The sequence below is a fragment of the Melospiza melodia genome, chromosome 1 (assembly GCF_035770615.1).
Source record: "Melospiza melodia melodia isolate bMelMel2 chromosome 1, bMelMel2.pri, whole genome shotgun sequence".
Classification (NCBI taxonomy): Eukaryota; Metazoa; Chordata; class Aves; order Passeriformes; family Passerellidae; genus Melospiza; species Melospiza melodia.
Window position 1 is genome coordinate 40,967,834 of NC_086194.1, and position 20,307 is coordinate 40,988,140.

The 20,307-nt window shown below is 38.5% G+C and overlaps 1 protein-coding gene across 3 annotated transcripts in view; it reads left to right on the forward strand.

Annotated features, from left to right (window-relative positions):
- RBMS3 (RNA binding motif single stranded interacting protein 3) overlaps positions 1 to 20,307 on the forward strand; it is a 704,809-nt gene that overhangs the window by 202,102 nt on the left and 482,400 nt on the right. For all 3 annotated transcript variants that reach the window (XM_063155034.1, XM_063155024.1, XM_063155043.1), the window contains one exon: positions 11,995 to 12,168. In XM_063155034.1, coding sequence (XP_063011104.1) covers positions 11,995 to 12,168 — 174 coding nt within the window. The remainder of the gene's footprint in view (positions 1 to 11,994; positions 12,169 to 20,307) is intronic.

Here is a 20,307-nt window from a genome sequence, read left to right on the forward strand (position 1 = left end):
CTTGACAATCTTCAAAAGTTCTGAACTGTTCTGGTAGAATAAGGTAACTAGTGTTGTAAGCTTCTGTACAAATCTTTTATTGTTTTTTCCTGTTTCTCCTATAAGGTTATGGCACCTGTATATATTGGAATACAAAAGATATGACTAAATATACTGTATGGGTAATTTTCCTGAAATGTATATTCTAAGCACAGAGCTGCAGAGGTAATCTACTGGCATAGAAACATAAGATTCAAAATGAGACTTTTAAAGGAATTTCTAGGGTATTATTTTTCTGTTAATTCTTTAGCATTTTAAGACCAGCGTCCTTACAGAGGGGTAAGAAATTCTACTCATCTTCAGGCTTTGGAAATATAGTTATCAACTCTAGAAAGGCTTTGACTTGAGAAGCAGAGGTTTTAGAACAACTGGGAACAATGTGACAGCACAGTGTCTGTTTATCCTCAGAGCCCTCTGCTGTGGTTTCTGGTTGTCTTCTATCTTCTGCTCAATCTCTGTTAATTTCTCTTCTGATTTTTGCAGCCTGGACATGATTGCTGTACTTATATTTTAAAATCTGGATTTTTACATTTTAACAAACATTTGGGAATATGAAAGGAGGCTCTGGTTGCATCAGGGAGAAACACAAAAGTAGAGGTTTCCATCTCCCCATTTACCTGTGAAATTTATGATGTTGAAGTTCAATAGGAAGGATCTGAATCTTACTCATCCCATTGGGCACTAGGGGAAAAAAAATCGCTGAGGCTGAGTTGCACTGAGTTATTCCCCTAGCTGTCAGTGTTTCATAAGTGAAGAAGTACAGCTCCACATGCCAGGCTCTGAGGAGCTTCAGCTGGATTTCCTCTCTTGAGGCTCAATGACTTCTCTTATTTGAGCACCCTCCAACAGGATTCAAAAGATCTCTGCTTTCCACTTAGAGCCCCTCAATGTGTAGTGTGTTTGGCTTATTTTTTCTCAGCAGTGTAATTTCATGACAACTGAAGCTATTTTCAGACCTGCCTGGGTTTTTCTTACTGCAGTAACCTTTCTAAAATGTAAGTAATTGGCATTTTGCTGTTGTTATTTTGGTTTATCAATTCATAAAGTATAAAATGCCAATCTGAAACACTTGTGGCTTGGCCAAAAGCAAGTCAGCCCTGTATCTTTAGCTGGTAAGAATAAAAGGAGTGGCTTATAGTTTGAAGGAAAAGGACTATTATGGGGAGGTTGCTTGTATGCATTCAGATTGATACTTGATAGGAAAAGTGATTTAGTATTTAGAAGCATTTGACTGATATTATCGTTACATGCAGTAGACAGTGATGCACGAGACAACTGAGTTTAACTCAAGAAGTAGTTTTGACAAAGCTTTGTCAGGGATCTGTTTGCTTAAACTCATGGTTTACTTTGAGGTCGTGAGTAGTCCCATTGTTCCGAATGCTGTGCAGACCAAAGCCAGAGCAGCTTTGCATGGTCAGATGTTCAGCATGAGTGCCTCATGTGTACCTCATGCTGCTCTGCTCCTTCAGATTCACTAAGTGTTCCATTAACTTAATGTATTTTTGTTTGTTTGTTGATGCCTGTGTCTCCTTCATACTAGTTTAGACCACAGGATTGTCAATAATCTGCAGAATTATTTGGATTTTAATAGCCTTTCATTGCCTTTTTTTTTTTCCTTCAGGGGAATTAAAGCAAAACTAAGCAAATCTTATAAGCTCTGATCCTGTAGTATACTATATTTTAGGCATTTCTCTTGTCTTTTATTTTGGGAATTTTAATGTCATTTTTCATTGAGATTTACTTATTTTTTAATGAAGTCTGTAACTGTATATTGATGTATCCTGGAAGTCCTCACTACACTGAAATCATACAGTTTATGGTCAACTTCCCAGTTATAATTTGCTCATCCTTTTTTATAAGTTAATAATTTCTCTCTTCTCCAGTATGAGTGCCCGAAGCTTAAGGGAAGAAAAAGCAGCTTTTCTTGACAACTCAGTAGCCCTGTGTGCATGTTCCTCTGTTCTGTATTTGATACTCAACAGATATCTGAGGCAGTTGAAATTGATTTGGAATACCCTGAGAGATGGTCTTGAGAATGTCTTCTTATTTTCTTTTTCTCTTTGTAGTGCATTCTGCTTTCTCTTTTGTTTTTTGTCTGTCCTACTGAAGTCATGGAATTGTTAGACTGTCTATTATATTTCTAATGGATCAGTTGAGTACTGGAAAAGAAAGAGGATATTAGCCTTTTCGCATTCAAAAGTGTCATTTACAATATATATGGTTCTATGAATAATTAATTTGAGTGAAAGGCCTGTCTGAGTATGATTTCACTAAGCAAGAAATAGCTTTTGATTCCTGGATTTCCTGGCTATCCAGTTTGCTCCTTGTTTTTTATAACATTCATGGAGCATTTTCAGCCCAACAGAAACCTTTGGCAAGTTCTGATTCAAGTAGCAAAATTCTTATTAGGTTTAAATTTCATTTTAAAAATATTATTTTCTCTGTTCTATTTATCTGCCTTTTGCTTCATCCTCCTGTGTTCCCTTAGTTGGATCTTTAGGGCTGTGTTGTCTGTAATGTCCCTCAAGTGATAAAATGTGTTGGTGCTTAACAGATAATGAGAGCTCAGGCGTGATATTGAAAAGTGAGCCATAATTTTCCCTATATTCCTTAATTCCATAAGAAATGGTGCTGAGCTTCAGATTGTTGTGCTGAAAATTATAACTCCATGGTCAGAGAAACCAAGCTGTTTTATTGTCAAGGGAGCAGGAGCCTGTGCACCAATCAGCAGTAAAACAATTTATGGGAGGAGTATTTGTTTCTCCAGCAGAAAATAAAAACTGTTTGCAGGGTATTGTAGCTAATGACAGGATGGATAAATCATGCACCTGCAGAACTCCTGGTATACAATAGATATAATATTATGGGAAGGAAATCATAGCTTTGATAAATGTCCTAATCCCACAGTGAGGTTTACAAAAGCATGCAAGCCCATCCACAGGAGTTAGCAGGAGAATGGTACATTGGTTAGTTTTGTACGATTTATAGAATTCCTACCAGTGGCCAAATGAGTTTCATAGCTGCACTCATTCAGTAAAGTAAGCATTTTCTGTACGTGAAGGCTTGTAATATGCATATGATGCTGAAATCAACACTTGCCCTACTGTGGCCAAGGAAAGAAATTTGGCTATATTTGGTAGAATTGCAGAAGTGATGCTGTGCTACAAACATTTTTCAGTTGTTCATATGCATCCCTCTTCCCTGATATCTCAGTCCAGATTACATTCACTGGTTAATGTTTCAGATTTGCTTAAATTGTCAGCCAGTTGTTACTCTTGGGGTTGTCTAAAAAAAGCTGTGTATTGCAGATCTAGTGTGAGGAAAATGCATTTTGTATCCAAGACAGTGGGTGATTTATTGTTCATGGAGTAATTCAATATACATGAAGTAAACAGATACATCAGAAAAAATGTTAAGATCTTGTAGAACATAATGAAAAATACCTTTGGGTACTGTAAAAGGGGAAGCAATTCAAGTGTTAATAAAATAATTATTTTTCTCCCCAAACTATCAAAAAATAATGAGTTTCACAAAAGATGTTAGCTCTCTGTAAAAAGTCCCAACTTGGCAGACAGGTAAATGCTAACATCAGTCATTAATCTGTAAAGCTCCTGAACTTGTGTTGCAGTTAGTGTAACACAGAAAAATAAGATGTAGGAATAAGTGGTTTGTTGACTTACAGAAGAATTGATAGAAGAGCTCTGTGTACTTGGAAATGTGATCCTAAGGAAATACATTTATAACAATTTTTTTTTCAATTTTTACAGCACCCTGTTTTGTTCTGTGGTTTACCAAGGGAATGCTATAGCAGTCCCAAATACTGCTCTGTATTTCACAGAAAATTCATTTAAGAGGGGCAACAGGCACATATGAGTCAGCGATTCTTAGATGTTGTAAAAATATTACTCTGGAGATCTGTCAGCAATACGTTTTGTATTTTATCAACAAATATCCTTAATAATAGTGTTCACCAATAGACTTTCTGATCTAGAGCAAATTTTTTGCCTCTGTGGCTTATGTGCTTAACAGCTGCTGGTGGAAGAACATTGTTTTCTCCACTCACTCTGTACAGATGGGCTGTATATGCATTTGTAGGAATATTGCATTGAGTGGTTTATGTGGGTGACTTCTTTAGAAATCAAAAGTATTCAGGTCATCTGTGAAAGAGTCTTAGCCAGTTCTGTCTTACCAGAGTTTACTAGAAACACTCAGTTCATGCTCATCTTGGGTTAACAGAATGCTTCACTGCTTTAAATTGCAACTGTGATGTTTTAAAAAAGGCTGGAGTAAATTTAACAAATACCAATGTGATTTATTTTCAGAAAATAATTACTTAATGACCTACCATTACAAGGTCATACAAGTCAGTGTCCTTCTGAGGTTGTTATGATTTAAATTTATCACAATACATTGACTAAATAATATTCGGAACAGAAGAAACTTTGACATGGCCTTACATGGAGTCAAGATATTCACTGTGTTTAAAAGTAAATCAAAGGTTTAAATTAGACCAAAAAGAATCTAGAAGAAATACATTTTAATACCAGTTTGCTTTTTACAAAGAGGGTAACAAAGTTAAACAAATAAAATACGTACGTTTTGGAAAGTCACCTTTCATTTTCCTTTCTGTGAAAGGAAGACATACAAAAGTGTGGTCCAGAAGCATGAATGTCCCCATTCCCTATGGCTTGGTACTACATGGGTATCAAAACCATTAAAGGCATCTCTTATGCATGCAAAATTCCTTTTCTTCTTCTGGAGAAATTAGTTTGAAGTAGAGGAGCATTTCTTGAGACTCTTGGCTTTGCACCGACTGTCCCTGCTGAGAGCTGGTGGTGGTAGTGCTTTTGGAGATGGATGTGTGTGCAGAAGTTGACTGAAACCCAGTAATCTCTTGCTTAGAGAATCATCAGGTAACAGCAACTTTTTTGGTGCGTCCCACACAGGTTGCCAAGAGGTTTTAAGGCTTTAATCTGGATTACCACTGGCCTATCTCCTATTACTAATTCTTTGCTCCTGGTGCAGATGCTAAGATGGCAGAAAACCAGCCTCTTCATGGCCTCTTCCTCAAGCTGTGAAGGCCTTCATTTTTTCAGCTCCTCTGCTCACTCTCTTGTAACTACAAGAGCAATGTTTCATATTTTGCCCAGGAAAAAAATGCTCTTGGGATTCAAGCAACAGTTAAAAGTACAACATGAATTACAGTGTTGTCACTGGAAATGACAGCAATTCTAACCAGAAAGTGTGAAAGCCATATATATTTTGTTTTCAAGGCATAATAACTCTGGGGGAAAATAATGAATGGCAAAATCTTTTTCTGGGCTACATTCCTTGAGTTATTTGAGACCTATCCTAAAAAGTCTCCCAAGTTAGCATTTGTACAGGGCCCCAGCTGAAAGTATTCCAGCTGTGCAGACCTGGGTCCCTTTCACCTGGCTGGCGGGGATCTTGCCTGCCAAGCAAGGCAATCCCATGGAGAGCATTCCTCTCTCACTTCCTGGGAGGGGGCAGATGGGCTGCATGTCCTGGCTTTTGGCATGGCGTGGGGCAAGTGCTCAGTGCTTTTGGACCCACTGGATGAGCTGCAATCTTACATGTATGCCGAGGTATGAAATACAGCCTCATCATTTCTCTGTGGTTTCAGTGGAATGCTATTTCTCTCAGTTGATCCTGTTTTTCCAGGTAGAGCTTATTGAGTTTCAATCCCATGTCTGGAAAAACAATTTTTCTCTCAAATTTGGTCATGTCTACAAAGTTTTGTTTTTAAAGGTTATGAGACAAACTTGATAAACTTGAAATCTTCTATGGCCAAATATTAAAAACTCATTTCTTACTGAAACAGATGGAATCTGGTCCTAGACAGTAAAAGATTTGCAAGCTATGGTGAATGATTATGTTGGGAAAAGTAGCAGCACAAAATTCCTCTTTTTGCCATTAACAAAAACCCCAAAACCAATCTGCAATACCTTCCACGTTTAGTTTTCATAACAACCCCAAAAGAAAAAAAACCTTTGCTCTTCAGTTTCCCAAACCTTTAAGGTCTCTCAGGGGGATTTTGTGATGAACTAACTTCAGATTTGGTTTGCCAGTTTCATATTTTCTCTGAGCATAAAAAAACCCCTCAACATTTTAGCTCATGCAATAATGTTCCAAGGAAGCTATTTTCATTTCTTTCTTTTACAGGTTATAGGAAACCTTTGATTTCTAGTATGGGAACAGTAGTATTTTGTAAAGCATCCAAACTTTTAAGAGCACAGGACTGTGCTTCGCATCATGGCCTGATCCATCCACAGGCATATAGAGTTTCTGGAAGCAGTACCTCCAGAATGGCAGTTTCTCTCCTTGGCTTTTCCAATCTTCTTAAATCATTTTAGCATGCAAAATAGGGGATGTCAAATCCCTTGAAGAGATATTGGAAGAGGGTGGATACCCTTTCAATCACAATTCCTTTCAGGAAAAAAAACCAAAAAAACTCAGAAGATGCAGCTGAAGGCAGAACCATTCCATAATGAAAATCCGGGGGACTAAAAACAGCTCAAATTGTGTGGGCTAAGAAAATGACATCATAGCTCTGTAAAGTTGCTTTTAAAAAATGAGGAAATGGGAGGCTGAATTCAGATGTTTACACCTCTTTAATCCCATTTGTTTGTTGGTTTTGCTTTTTTTAAAGTCAATGTTAGTCAAGAGGTAGTGTGGAGGAGAACATTTGAGCCTCTCCCTTCTTTTGGAGTGCCAAAGCCAATAATAATCGTGGCATCTTGTAATGTTTGGCAGAAAGGTATCTGATAGATGTAGTAAATCTTGCATTTGATGTGGTGTAAAAATTCAGAAGTTAGCACATAGTTTTCCTGTTACTTTACTGCATGATGACCCTGAAATGCAAAAGAGTGGAGGGCAAGGGTGTGATGACACAAAAACTAAGGCTGTGTCAGAAATATCAGATTTGTTTAATGTCCTAGTCAAAGGACATTATTTATCTTGACCCATGAGCTTCATTCACATTTGAATAGGAAGGAGAGGCTGCTAGTTCTGACATCAACTATAAACTTCTTTAAAACTTGGAAACGTTGCACCAGTCAAAAATATTACCACCATTTAAAATGTGCACAGTGCTTTGATGATAAAAAGTGTTCCATAAATACTATATTCTATTTTTTCCACTGTTAGACTTCACACAACAGCTATTACAAGAACTAAGGACCGAAAGCAGTTAAGCTCAAGAAATACTAATAATACTAATAACACTTTCCACTTCACTCATGCTTATGTCCAAAACTATTCAAATCTTTTACAAACACAAGGGAAAGGTTACTCTAAAAGTTTTAAAGTAAGATTATCCATACTTATAAACCAGAGAAATTAAGGCACAGGAAAAAGAAAAAAGGTTACACTTTAAATTATGCTTAGACATTTAAATTTTACTGCTCTCAATTTTACATTGCATTAGGTGTTTGGGGTATAAAGGGACTGGACTGGCTTGCTCAAGGAAAAGAAAATTCTCCTCTTGCTTTATAATGTTTCTTGTTTCTGGCCAGACATAACAAGGAGGGCAAAAGTTTTTGTGGGTTTTTTTTGGGTTGGTTTTGGGTTTTGTTTGTTTTGATCTGATAATTTTCTGCAGAAGTTTTCTGAAAGAAGCTGACTGGGTTGTCCCGAAAGTGGCAGAAGTGGTCTGCCATTGGCAACCTAAGAGCTATAAATAAGACATTAGGATTATGGGGAGAGGTGATTCCTTTTCTTGATGGAATCAGTAGTTAAGGGGAAAGAGATACACTTCTAAATCCTGAGTAAAAGCTCACATGCAATAAGACCTGCCAGTTTGTGGTGAGTTTACCTTTGCTGGCCACCATATGCTCATCCACAGGGTCTTTTACTCTCCCTCCTCAACACAAACAGGGTGGAAAATAAGGTGGAAAAGCTCATGGGTCAAGATGAAGACAGGGTGATCATTTAGCAATTACCTTCACAGGTAAAACCAGACTCCACATGGGAAAAATAACTTAACTACCAGTTAAAATAAGTTGGCATAGTGAGAAAGAAGGGGAAATTATTACAATACTCACGCCTTCTTCCCTCTGCCTTTTTCCCAGGCTCAGTTTCACTCTTCTGTTCCTGAGTCTGCTTCCCTGCTGGCACAGGGAGGTTGGGTGTTCTCCCTCTCCAGCTCCTCATGCTCATCCTCTGCTCCAGTGTAGGCCACAGTTCCTTCAGGACATCTCCACCTCCTCCAGCTTGGCTTTCTTCACAGATCCTGTCCCACCCTTGCTCCAGGTGGGCTCTCCAGGGGCTAAGGGGAGCCTCCTCACCCACCTCCCGCTCTCCCCCAGTGCTCACAGGCAATTTCTCACTTTTTCCCCTCACTCCCAGGCAGCCTTTTGCTCTTTCCAAGATCCATTTTCCCAGAGGCAGCGCCGCCTTGGCTGCAGGGCCCGGCTGGGCCCTGAAGCATGTGGGTGGCTGGGAGCCAGCTGGGAATGGCAGAATATGGCTGAGTATGGCAGGGTACGGCCCCAGCCTCACCTGGCAGGGGCTGCCCTGCACTGCCAGCACCTGGGCACCTGCCCCGGGCACCATTGTCCCCTTCCAGCTCTCCCAGTTGGTCCAGTGTCTTTCCCAGAGCTGCCTCTTCACTCTGCTGAGAAGGCTGCAGAGGTATGCAGCATTTTGTTTAAAGCTGAGAAAATCAAACCATCAACTTTTGGAGTCCCTGGTCTCATATCCCTGCTCCCTGACCACCTGAGGGGACCAGGCCGTTCTGGGACTTTGTGGCTGGTGGTGCAGAGATCCCTATTTTCTGGCAGACAAGCTGTATTTCTTCAATATTTCAAAGCCAATTATCCTGTGTCTCCACTGACTTTGACTTTGTTTTGCTATGTGTTTTGGGTTTTTTCTGGAGGGGATCCAGCAGCAAGAGAGCAGTTTTTATGGCTTCAGACTTGGTGGTCCCTGACCAGAGCTATTCACAGCAGAAGGGTCTCCTCTCAGGGACCTTTCACCCATGGCTCCTGGCCACCCTGAGGGGTCTGTGGGGTCTCATTTTGTGCCTCTGCATCCTGAGAGATCTTCATGGGAAGGACACCCTCTGCATCCTTGGTGCTCTGAAAGCCTCACTGTTCCTCATGCACCCCATGTGGAGGAATAGAAACAGGGCAGAGGGGCTCAGCTCTGTGCCTGGATTTAGCACCGGGGCTGAACTGTGCCTCCTGCACGGGGACAGAACAGGGAGAACATTTTGTGTAGCACACAAACAAAAGCCAGGCAGAAGGCTGTCCAGCAGCCCAGGGAGTCTGTGTGAAAAACAGGCTCATTTTTGGACCTGTTCTCTCAGAAGTGAACAGGGATAGTGCACATCTGTGTAGTGCCAGGGGCAGATCTCTCCTTACTGTAGTGGAGTTCGCTGCTGTTGTGAAAATAATCAGTTAACAAATATCACAACTGACAATGCACTTTTACATCCCATCAGCCACAGATACCTTCCACTGGTCCATACAATGAAAACCCCTCAGAAAAAATAGGAAGGAGCAAAGTTATTATTGGGATAAAACATTGAATGTTCACAGAATATTCAATGAGGGATCAACTTCTCAAGAGGAGTTAATAAGCAGCCACACTTAAATATCTGATGTTTATGAAGGGAAGAAATGTACACAGTACATGTAAATGTACATTAGTCAAATGTTCATTATGGCTAAAAACCTACTTGATCTGGCCAAAACAAAACCTAGCCTTCATCTCTTATGTAGAAGCAAGTGTACCAGAGCCCAGAAAGAAAGACTTGTTTTGAGGAGTGATCTGAAAGATAAGTAATATGTCAAATGAAAGAAAATGCAGTTTCTGCTCTTTGGGGAAAGAGGGTAAAAGGGGGAAGAAATAAAAAGAAAAACCCCACATTAAAACTCCTCAGTTATTTTTTTTTTTGGTTTTGTTTTTTTTTCCTAGCTGTAGCTATAGCCTCTTTCCTTTGATTTGTCATGATTTAAATTCATACAAAAAGATTTATTTCAAATAAGCCCCTTTAACTGTAGGGGCAGATATTTTTTTCTCCTAAAGCCTTTTGTAAGAACAAAGTAACCACTTGTCACACACGGTGACTAATGAGAGTTTAGTGTGGGTTTTAGTGTTCATTCATACGCTTTGTGTTCAGCTAGTCGTAAGTTAAATCTTTAGAAATCACACCGCAGGAATCCTTCTCTTAGGAGTGGGGGCGGGAGGCGAATCTGTCGAGATATTGAGAGCTGGTGAGCGGAAACTGCTCTTTTCAGGCTTCCTAATCGGCGGCACAGGAAATAAACACATGCAGGAAGTCGTTTGGCCTTTTCTTGAACTTAAAGTTTATGCAGCAATTGATAACTGAGGCAAACTTTGTGTACTTAAACTTTTGAAAATTAAATTAAATGAAGAGGGCATGTTCAGCGCATGCCAGCATGGACTGTAGTTTCTGCAAGCAGCTGGTCTAAATACAGTACTAAAAATTGGAAAGACTACAGAGTATATATTTTTGCAGCTAGAATGTGTCCTTGAAACCTTTTTGTATGTCTTCTCTCTGTCCTCTTTTGCTTCAATTTCTCTAATTCTCTCCTAATGAAACTGAGCTGAAGCATTGAAATCAAATTGAAAGTCATGTTTATGAAGCTGTTTTCCATGCTTCTACACCAGACTCTGCTCTTTCATCCTTTCCCTGACCTTCTCATTTATCTTGTAAGCACTTCAGGGTAAGAATGGTCTTGGATCATGTGAAACACCTTGTTTGATGGTGGTCCATATTGATATTTGGTTAATGCTACACGTATGATGTATAAAAGTTGTCTTTGAAAGGAGGGTAAAAATAAATGAAGTGTCATTCTTGGGTATAGCTTTTGAAATTGATAGCATCAATTTGCTCACAGGGACGTTTATAAGCATTTCTAAGAAATATTATTTGTGTTCATATTTCTCGAGCTTTCACCGTATAAACAAGGTCATTGTAAATTTAATGCTCTAAAAAGAATAGGTTTAGTTTTATAATAACCACAATTAGCTGGGGTAAATTTGCATGGGAAATTTAGAACACCTTTGCCAATAAAAAGAAAGCAAGCAAAACCCAAATCAAGAGCAGAATATGGAAAAAAAAGTACATTTGCATGTCTTTGAAGACCAACCTAAATACCTGCTAAAAATGCATCCACTCCTATGCATCTTCTACTCTTTTGAAAATTGATTCTTTTTTGCTGTCCTAATAAACCACCCCTAACAGTGCAGATGTTTATTAAGAATATTTTTCATAAACAAGGATAGAAGCAGAAAGCTGCAATTAAAATAAAATGAGAGAAAGAAAGAATGCAAGTGACTTACATATCTGTAGTCCAGGTTACTTTCAGATTAAATAATTGAATTTAAAAAAAAATTTCAAGATTTTTGATTTTTTTTCCCTAAGTAATTAGAATGTCATGAAATTTTATAGTGTGCTTAGAAGGTTGCACATTTGATATGTAGTTTTGTGAAGGCCCAACTTTGGCTAGCCCCTAGATGGATTTCAGGTCTTCAAGAAATAGATCTAAACATTGGCCCCAAACTGCCATTTACTGTAAAATGGCCATAACTGATCAGTTGTTCAATAAATGTCAATATAATAAAAATATATGGAAGTTTCTACAATTAATCTTGGGATTGTACCTTCTACACATTTTCAGAACATCCCCTTACTTCTATCACTTATTGATTGTCCATTTGATTTATATCCCAGCCTGAAGTCTAACAGTCATCAGTCTTCCTTTTGGGCATTACAGTGACATAGCTCTTTCACTGATATCTTTGATGGAATCCATTTTTTGCTTTTCCCAGCTCCTTACAGGAAACATTCAACTTAGTTCCAGACCATGTGGCATTATATGTATGCACAATGATGATTTATAGCTGCATTATTTGTATTCTACCCTAAAAGCTATTTTTACGTTGCATTTCTTTCTTTTTTGATAGTCCAGCTCCACAGTGAGAACGTACCAAAACAGTAAATCGAGAGTGACCATGAGCCCTGGCTTTAGCTCCCAGTGGAATAGCAGCCAACCTGCTTGGAATACATACACCTTTCCAAGAGCAAGCTTGCACTACCAGTCTCATGCTAGCTACACCTACTGTGCTGGACATCCTGCTGTAAGTAATGAAAACCTTTTCTGCAGTTACCTGAATGAGCTCTGTGATTCCCTAGGAGGTGGAGGCACTCAGGGGCTGATGATTCAGCACCCTTCTCCAGCAGTCTATATGTCCCATGCCAGACAGAACAGCTCGCATATACAAACCCAGACTCTAAAAAAAATATTAGAATGAGTCTTAGACATAAGCAAATGTGAAAGTTTTATGCCTCAGTAAAAATATATACTTTCTTGTGCATTTAGCATTCTTTCTCCTTGCATGAAATTACTGTTGTTTGTCTGGGTTTTGGTGTCAGAAACATAGTCTGAAAAGCAGTGTTACAGATGGCCTCGTTTCTGTTTCTGGTGAGCCTGTAAGATGAATCAATTATTCTTTCTATTTCAGACATTTTAAATTGTGTGGATTAGTCAGAGAAGAAGAGCATCTCTTCTCATCATTAGATTTGTTTTGACTCACTACTTTATCATTAATGTGATCAGTGGTGAACATGCAATCTTGTTGCTAAGCAAAGACTACTGGTCTTCCATAATTGCGTGAACTGGTGGCCAAAAAGAATGTGGAAGGGTGGCTCAGTGTTTTTGTGTGTTTTAATTTGACAGTCATGAAAGGGTCACAACTATAGGCTAATGGTGAATTTTGTCATATTGGTATTGTTGACTGCTTACAGCAGAGCCCTTTCGTTCATGTAGTTTCTGGTTTTGAAAGACCCCAAGAGAGTTAATGGGGGAAAATCTCATTAGTGTAAGCAATCTTCCTTTCTTCCCCACTCCACACTTTGTTGTTTTAATGTTTGGATTTGAACTTAGCTTTGGACATTTGGTTATAGAACTTCTTAAAAGACATAGCATCTTAACCTCCTGCTGTGTGTACGTAATGAAGTTTTGCCATCCTGTAGTGAATTCCAGTGGGGAAATGCAAAAGTGCAGCTTTTGGTACAGAATGGAAATTGTGCTGTGCAGCTTTATTGCAAGATCTTTGTCATTTGATTTAGATTTGCTATCTTACCTGCCAGCAGACTTCTGGCCAGAAGTTTGGGTTAGAAATTGTCTCAAACATTAACATGGTAATTGAAATAAAGTAGAGGAATATATTTGTAAAATCTTACTGTTTTTTCTGGGATGATGAGTTCTCAGAATAAATTAAACATCTCTATGGACTCTTCTGTTTTCTCACTTCCATTATGGTGTCATTGAAAATGATAAAAACTATTGTGAAGAAATAAAAAGTATTTGACATCACAAGGGCACAGATATTTTCCTTGTTTAGAATGATGGCTCAAAAAGAATCCCATGACAGCTTAATTTATCTTAAACTGTGGGTATTCAAATCATTAACTGCCCCTTAACTTTGATCAGCTAGAATAAACACTATCCCCTCTGTGACTCAAGCTTTGACTCTGCTTAGCAAAAGAGCATACAAGAAGAATGCTGTGCTTCCTGGAAGAGAGCTTAAAATTTGAATTGAAATTTCAGTGTTTTCAAGCTAATTCCACAGTTCCTTTTTTTTTTTGTTCAGACTAAAGTTGAGGGTAGCTCCGCTAGAATTGTAGTACAATATTTATAGGTTATACACATACAATCTGTATGATATTTGTTTTCATTGAGCATCTTAATATGTAGTCACTGGAAGTGATACACCAGTCTGGAAGTTGATTTATCTGATTTCTGGAAAGCAGAGATTTTAGAATGTTCAGAATTGCATAAACCTTTGTGCAGATTGGTTGATTAGCCCTGCCCTCAGTGTCCCTGGGTTCAAACATTTGCAAAACCTGGCACATTTTTTGGTTCTGGCTCATCTGAGGAGCTGTTGCAGGGCTACTCAGCAGAGATTGGACCGATTTCTTAAGCTGGTGGTGAGAAGCTGTAGCAGGTTAGCTGCCATTGCATGTGCCTACCACTGTGATCACACGCTTTTTCCATACCTTCCCTACTTCTGTATTCTCTAAGGAAGTCCATAAGCAGGGCCTGGGCAAGGCACTCCAGGAAATTCAGCTGCAGCATCAAATGAATTTCAAGTTTCCAAGAGAAAAAAAAAGGCCTTAATATTTGGTTGGATATCTGTTTCATTGTATATTATGAAGTTAGACTTAGTCTGGTTCCCGTTCCTCACGGGGATTGTTTTAATTTCGGCTCAAACCAACCTTTTTATGGTAAATGACAATAATAAAGCTGGATATGGACGAGCTCCTTTATTTGTGAATCTTCCAGTATTACATGCTCAACTGGATACCTGCTTTACTTCAGAGGATTTTATTTGCCCTCATCTGACACAGGTTCAGCTGAACAAGTTGTAGGTTGTAGAGCTGTATGAAGCTGTTTCTGCAAAACCTCCCACATGGAATATGTCTAAAGATCATTGCAGTTCCTTGACACTTTGGAGGCTAACAAACTTACAAGCACTGTGCAAGTTCAAGGCAGACAAATGTCAGGGAGTTGGATCTACCCTTGCAGTACTTAAAGATATTAGTCCCTGAAGACAGTGCCAAGAGAAAAGCTTTGGATTTCTCTACTGTTTGGAGAAAAGCTGAAGGAGACAAAAAAAGATTAATTTTAATTGGGCCAAATGTAACTGAATAAGAAAAAAAATCAATTCTCTAATTTTTTTTTTTTTTTTTTTTTAATCTAAATGAAAGAAAAAATATCTTACACAGTGCAGTGTTAAGAGACCCTTATGACTCTGGCTGGTCCTGAGTATGTCAGAGCCAAAGGTGGGGTTTTTATTTTGTTTTAACAGAGAGCACCCTTGGCATGTCTCTTCCATAGTGCTGCAACCATTGATTAAAAACAGTCTTTCCACCCTAGGAGAGAAAGGAACAGGAAGTTTGTTTAAACAGGGTTATTTTTCAGCTCTTGAATTATCTAAGGGAAAAACAGACTGCATATCAACCCAGTCAACAGTGCAATGCAGTTTTTGAACAAACAAGAAGGTGCTAATTTCTAGCTATACTGGGAAGCAGGATACCCCGCAGGATCTGTGTATACTAATATAAATGATAATGTGGTAGATGGTCCTTACATAGTAAATTATTTTTGATATTGGGAGCTTGAAATTCTCCTGGCATTCACACTCAGAGGTTTACAGCCAGAAAAATACAGCATGTATTGCTCAGAATAGGAGAAGACACCTAGTCATGTTTTCCTCTTGAACTTTCTTCACACAGGAAGATAAAAAATAGACAAAGTGATTCTGATTATCCCTGCTGGGCAAGATAGGAACCTTTGAATGATAGTGTCCTTTGAGCACTTTCACATCTACACAGGCTTCCTACCCATGCTTTTTCAAAAGTCTTAAAGACTCACTTCATTTCCTTTTCTCCACATTTTGCTGGAAGGATGATAGAATTTCACAGATCTTCAGAAATCTTGTTCACTGAATTAACTCTAACAAATGAACTACTTAGACTGTACTGTTGTTTTAAAGGAATTAATCTGTAAAGTGAGAAAACAAACACAGATCTCATCAGCTTTGGAGTATTCCAGCTGAAATTGTAAGGGAGTCTGTTATGCCTTTCTTGGATATTCATGTAGCAGTCTCAGATACCTGCCATGCTCACCTTTGTAAAAGTCAGTCCTTACTTATGAAGGAATTTGGCCCTGTGATCCCCTCTGATGAAGCAGACAGATCTGCTACAGAGTGTTGTGCCCTGCAGGGTTTGAAACCTTTGTTGTATGCCCATGGGGTGGTGAATTTAGCTGTGTGTATTAATTTCCCCATGTGCATACATCTCTGTAGCATGCACAATGTCTTTGAAATCCTTATCGAGATACCCAACCCAGGGTGTGTAAGACTTTCCGCTAGAATCCATTCTGCACTCTAACAGGATTTGGTCATGCTCCACTGGATCAGTGACAGCCTTCAAAGCATGATTGGTTAAATCTGTAGAGTTATTATTTGGAGCTCTACACATAATGTTTACAAGCTGTTACATCTGAGATGTCATAGATGGATCAGACAATCAGTTTGCTTAGCAGTCCCCATTCCAACAGTCTGTCCCCAGACTTCTTTCTATGGCTTCTTTAAATGCGTGATTGCTTCTGAAATTATGCTGTTAGTTGAAATGTGAAAAGCAGAATTTAAAAAAAATGTGATGCAGAGTGCTATGAGACACAACTGGCATTCTTCCACTCAATTCTGCAAGCCCTAGTAGGATCTCAAATCTTTAATCTTAGAAACCTTAAGACCCAGTAGAAGGAGCTGTAGCTCCTTTTACACGTTTCTGCTGGCAATCCTTGGATAGAAAAGCAGAAAGGGAGCAAGGCTGTCACTGTGGACAAGTCTAATGGAAGGGCTTACTCACTGTCAGCATGACTATGCAGAGTCCATCGGAAAAATTTCCAGTTCCAGGTAGGTAAGCCTCATTGCTGATGACAGAACTGCCGGACTGCAGCATTGCACAGCTGTAATGCTTTATGTAAACTGACTGTTCTGATCATTACCACACAAATTGGATTAACATCTGTAGTGAGCTCTCGGTGATTGACTGCTTAAGCAACTTATTTTGTATACATTTACAAAATTAGAAAACCTGCCATTTTTATTGGATTAGATAATGCAATGTTTAGGAACCACCTGGGGTTGTGAGATACAATTATCAATTTGTATGTATACATGTATATAATGGCTAAGTTATTAGTTTTAAATGTATATATATATTTAAAAACCCCACAGACCAGGTTTTTGGCTAAAATCTTTGCAGAATGATGTAGGAAGGTTCTCAGTGCAGGGCTGGAGTTGGTTATCAATCTCTAGTTTTCTGATATGATCCTATTCTCTGAAATGTAAACTTAATTAGGGAACACATTTTTGTAAGTGAAATATTCCACTCAAAGTTGGTTCTTTAACAGCAAAATAAGACTGACAGAAGCAATTTACTGGTGCATACCAAATTCACACATCATACCAAATATGATATGACCATACATTATAATGCAAAGATAATGTTTTAAGAAGCACCTTTCTTTAAATTCAGGAAGCATGCAATACATAGCATGAGTGTCCTATACCAAACAGACCTTTATTTCTCTAGAAATAAAAGTAGAAAAGATCAGCGATGAAGTTTGGTTTGTGGTTTTTTTTAATACTAAGATCTTTCCAGTGAGTAATTCTGTTGCACCTCTCCTTAGAGAGAAAGTGCAAAGAGTGAAATGCTTATGCAGTATAATCCTGTCATCACTAATTTCCGAGATATCTGTTTAAACAAAAGCTGTCACTTTCTGATCTGACTTGAGCCTCCTGCCTGATTCATTTTGTAATGTCACGAACAGTGGATTGTGGATTCGTGGAGTAGAGCTGGTCTGATTAGAGAGGAAGAAACTCCTTTTTACACATGCACATCCTTATAATCAGCAGTGATGGGAAAGGAAATAAATAGTACAGTAGGCATGAATTGGAAGTGTCTCTCTAAGAACCTCTCAATTACACTTGCAGTTCTGAAGTCTCGGCTTTCTCTGTCCTTTGTGTTAACCCTTTCTTACCTTCCTAGGCCTTTCATGTGAGATTGCTCCCTACCATTCTCTAGCCAGTATTTCTTTGGTGCTATTGGCCCTTGTCATTATAATGGCCACAGATGAAAAAAAGTGGAAATGGATTCCAGAAATTATACACTGCTGAAGGACCATTGAGCAAAATATCTGCCAGATGTCACTTCGGTCACAGTCTTACAGTAAATAAAGTGTAAAGAATGTGTTTTGATCTTCTAAAGTTGGTGACAGCCCCAGCTTTCCCCCATTAATAAATCTGGGGAAAGGTCAAGCACTGGCTGGAAAGAAGTAGGAAAGGGCTCTCCAACCAGAATTAAAAGAGAAGTGTATCACCAAAAACTATTTTATGTAGTTGTTGACATGTTCCTCATGAAATCCTGCAAGAACAAGTGAGAGTATAAAATGAAGAGGCAGTCATTAAAGTGAGAATCAAAAGGATGTCATCTCCATTGCTAGGTAAAGTTGTGCTATAAGAGAGAAGCTGTGCCAGTTAGGAGAAAAGTAATGAAGGATTGTGGAGAAAGGAATATTTTTGATTGACAAGATATTGTAGCTATCAGGTGCAATGAGTAGCTTAGCAATCAGCTGCAAATCCATATGCTAACGGAGACATAAATTATTTATTCTGTTTATCTATTACCTCCATCTACAGGAACAGAGCCTCAAAAACATGAACTTATTAGGCCACTAACGTAAAACACATTTTCACTGTGGCTTGGCTTCTTTGGAGAAGAGAGGGTGGAAATTTCAAACCCCCAAACAAATATGTCTCTTAATTAACTTTTCTCACCATCTGTGCTTACTTATAGCTGAGGCAAGCGGTACCAGTGACTTGTGAGATTGCTTTCAATGCTGCCTCTTTAGGCCAGCTTTTCAAAGCAGCAATCACATGCAGTTAATTCTGATCAGATCAGCTTATCAGCTCAGTTCATTGTGGTGCTTTCATAATAATTCGTGTGTGACAGCCCATTAAAACTTGGCCAGGCCTTAAAAAAAAACACAAAATCCACCAATGGGTTTTACATTCCGCCTTTGAGTTACCCAGCATATTCATTTTGTGTGTTAAGCTTTGAAATGGAACTTTAGTGAAGGGTTGTAGGGAAAAGTCACCAGCAATATAGAACTCTAGCCAAAGTAGTTAAACTGTATTTTACCTCAAAGAGTAGTTTTATTCAAAAACGTGTACATGATGCTGTAATAATTGTGTTAAATGCTGCCTGTGCCTCTGCTTGGCTCCTGCAAAGGGACAGTGCTGTGCATGGTGCCCACCAGATCTGTGGAGTGTGTGAAAGGCCACTGCCCATGGGTGGCTCAGGTTGGCCAAGTGAGTTTTTCTGTTCTGGAGTACTTTTGATGGATGGCAATTACAATTTGAAGTTGAATGCCCTGCTCCAAAAGGGCAGTGCTTCTCAGAGGGGAGGGAGAGCACTGATAACACAAAACCCTTCAACTGACTCACAACAAATATTTTTCAGAAAGTCTGGAGAAATGGAGAATTTCCACGTAAATGAGTTCAGAAATGTTTTGTTACAGAATTCTGGGGTTTTTTTATTTGTAAGTGGTGTTTTAATGTTATTTTTTCTGGCATCCTCTCCTCATTTACACATCACACATATTGTGTTTTGTCATTGTTTCTCCTAATCTTAACAGATTAAGAATTTTGTAGATTGATGTTTGTTCATGCCTTTTATTGATCTGTTTCCTGTGTGTTATTTAACAGAAAAAAGTTAAATTTTATGCAAAAACTACAGGACAATTTTTTTTTCAACAATTAATGCTAGCAGGATTAGGAAAAAATCCCCTGTAAATAACTAGTGCCTTATTTTGAAGAAGAAAGATTTCTTCATGGGAAATATAATTGAGATCTTCAAAATTACCAAAAGTCCTTACACAGATATATCCACAGCACTTATTTATTGGTAAAATTACTACTGCTGGAAAGTTTCTCATCACCTCCAAATAGTAATAAAGTCAACCACTTTGGAGATGGGAAGTTTTTGTTTTTAAACAGACTCTATGGGAAGCAAAAATTTTCTTGCTGATTCTACATTTTTTTATTCTTGCATACTCAAGAGGAAGAAGACAGAAAGATGGTATTTTTAATAGACTTTAAAAACCCAAACCAGATGCTGCTTTTTTTTTTCTTTCTTTCTTCTTTTCTTTTTTTTTTTTTTTTTTAGGAAAAGAAAATTCCCTAAATTTAGACTGTAAAATAGGCTTGTAGGAGGCAGTAAATACAGATCTTAGTAAATGTCTGTAATTTACAGCTACAGATATATATCTACCTATACATATTTCTATATGCATTTCTGTCTGTGTTCATGAATCTGTGTCTATATATATGTGTATACACGCTTCCAGTGTTTGTTTTGGTTTTCTGCTTTAATTTAGCAAATAGGAGATGCATGGTTCTAATTTAGCTTCTCCATCTCATTTTCAGTAAGCCAGACAGGTTGTCTTTAGGATTTGTTAGTTAAGGTGATGGGTTCCTTCAGGCTCCAGAGAAAATCCTGGTATTTGGGCTTGACAGTAGATGCTACAAACTGCCAACCTGTCACATGTTTTGGAGACCCCTGACACTTTTTGAAAGATTGATTATCGCAAAAGGCCAGCAACTGTGTTGCTTTCATTTTAAATAATTAACACGCTCAGGCAACTT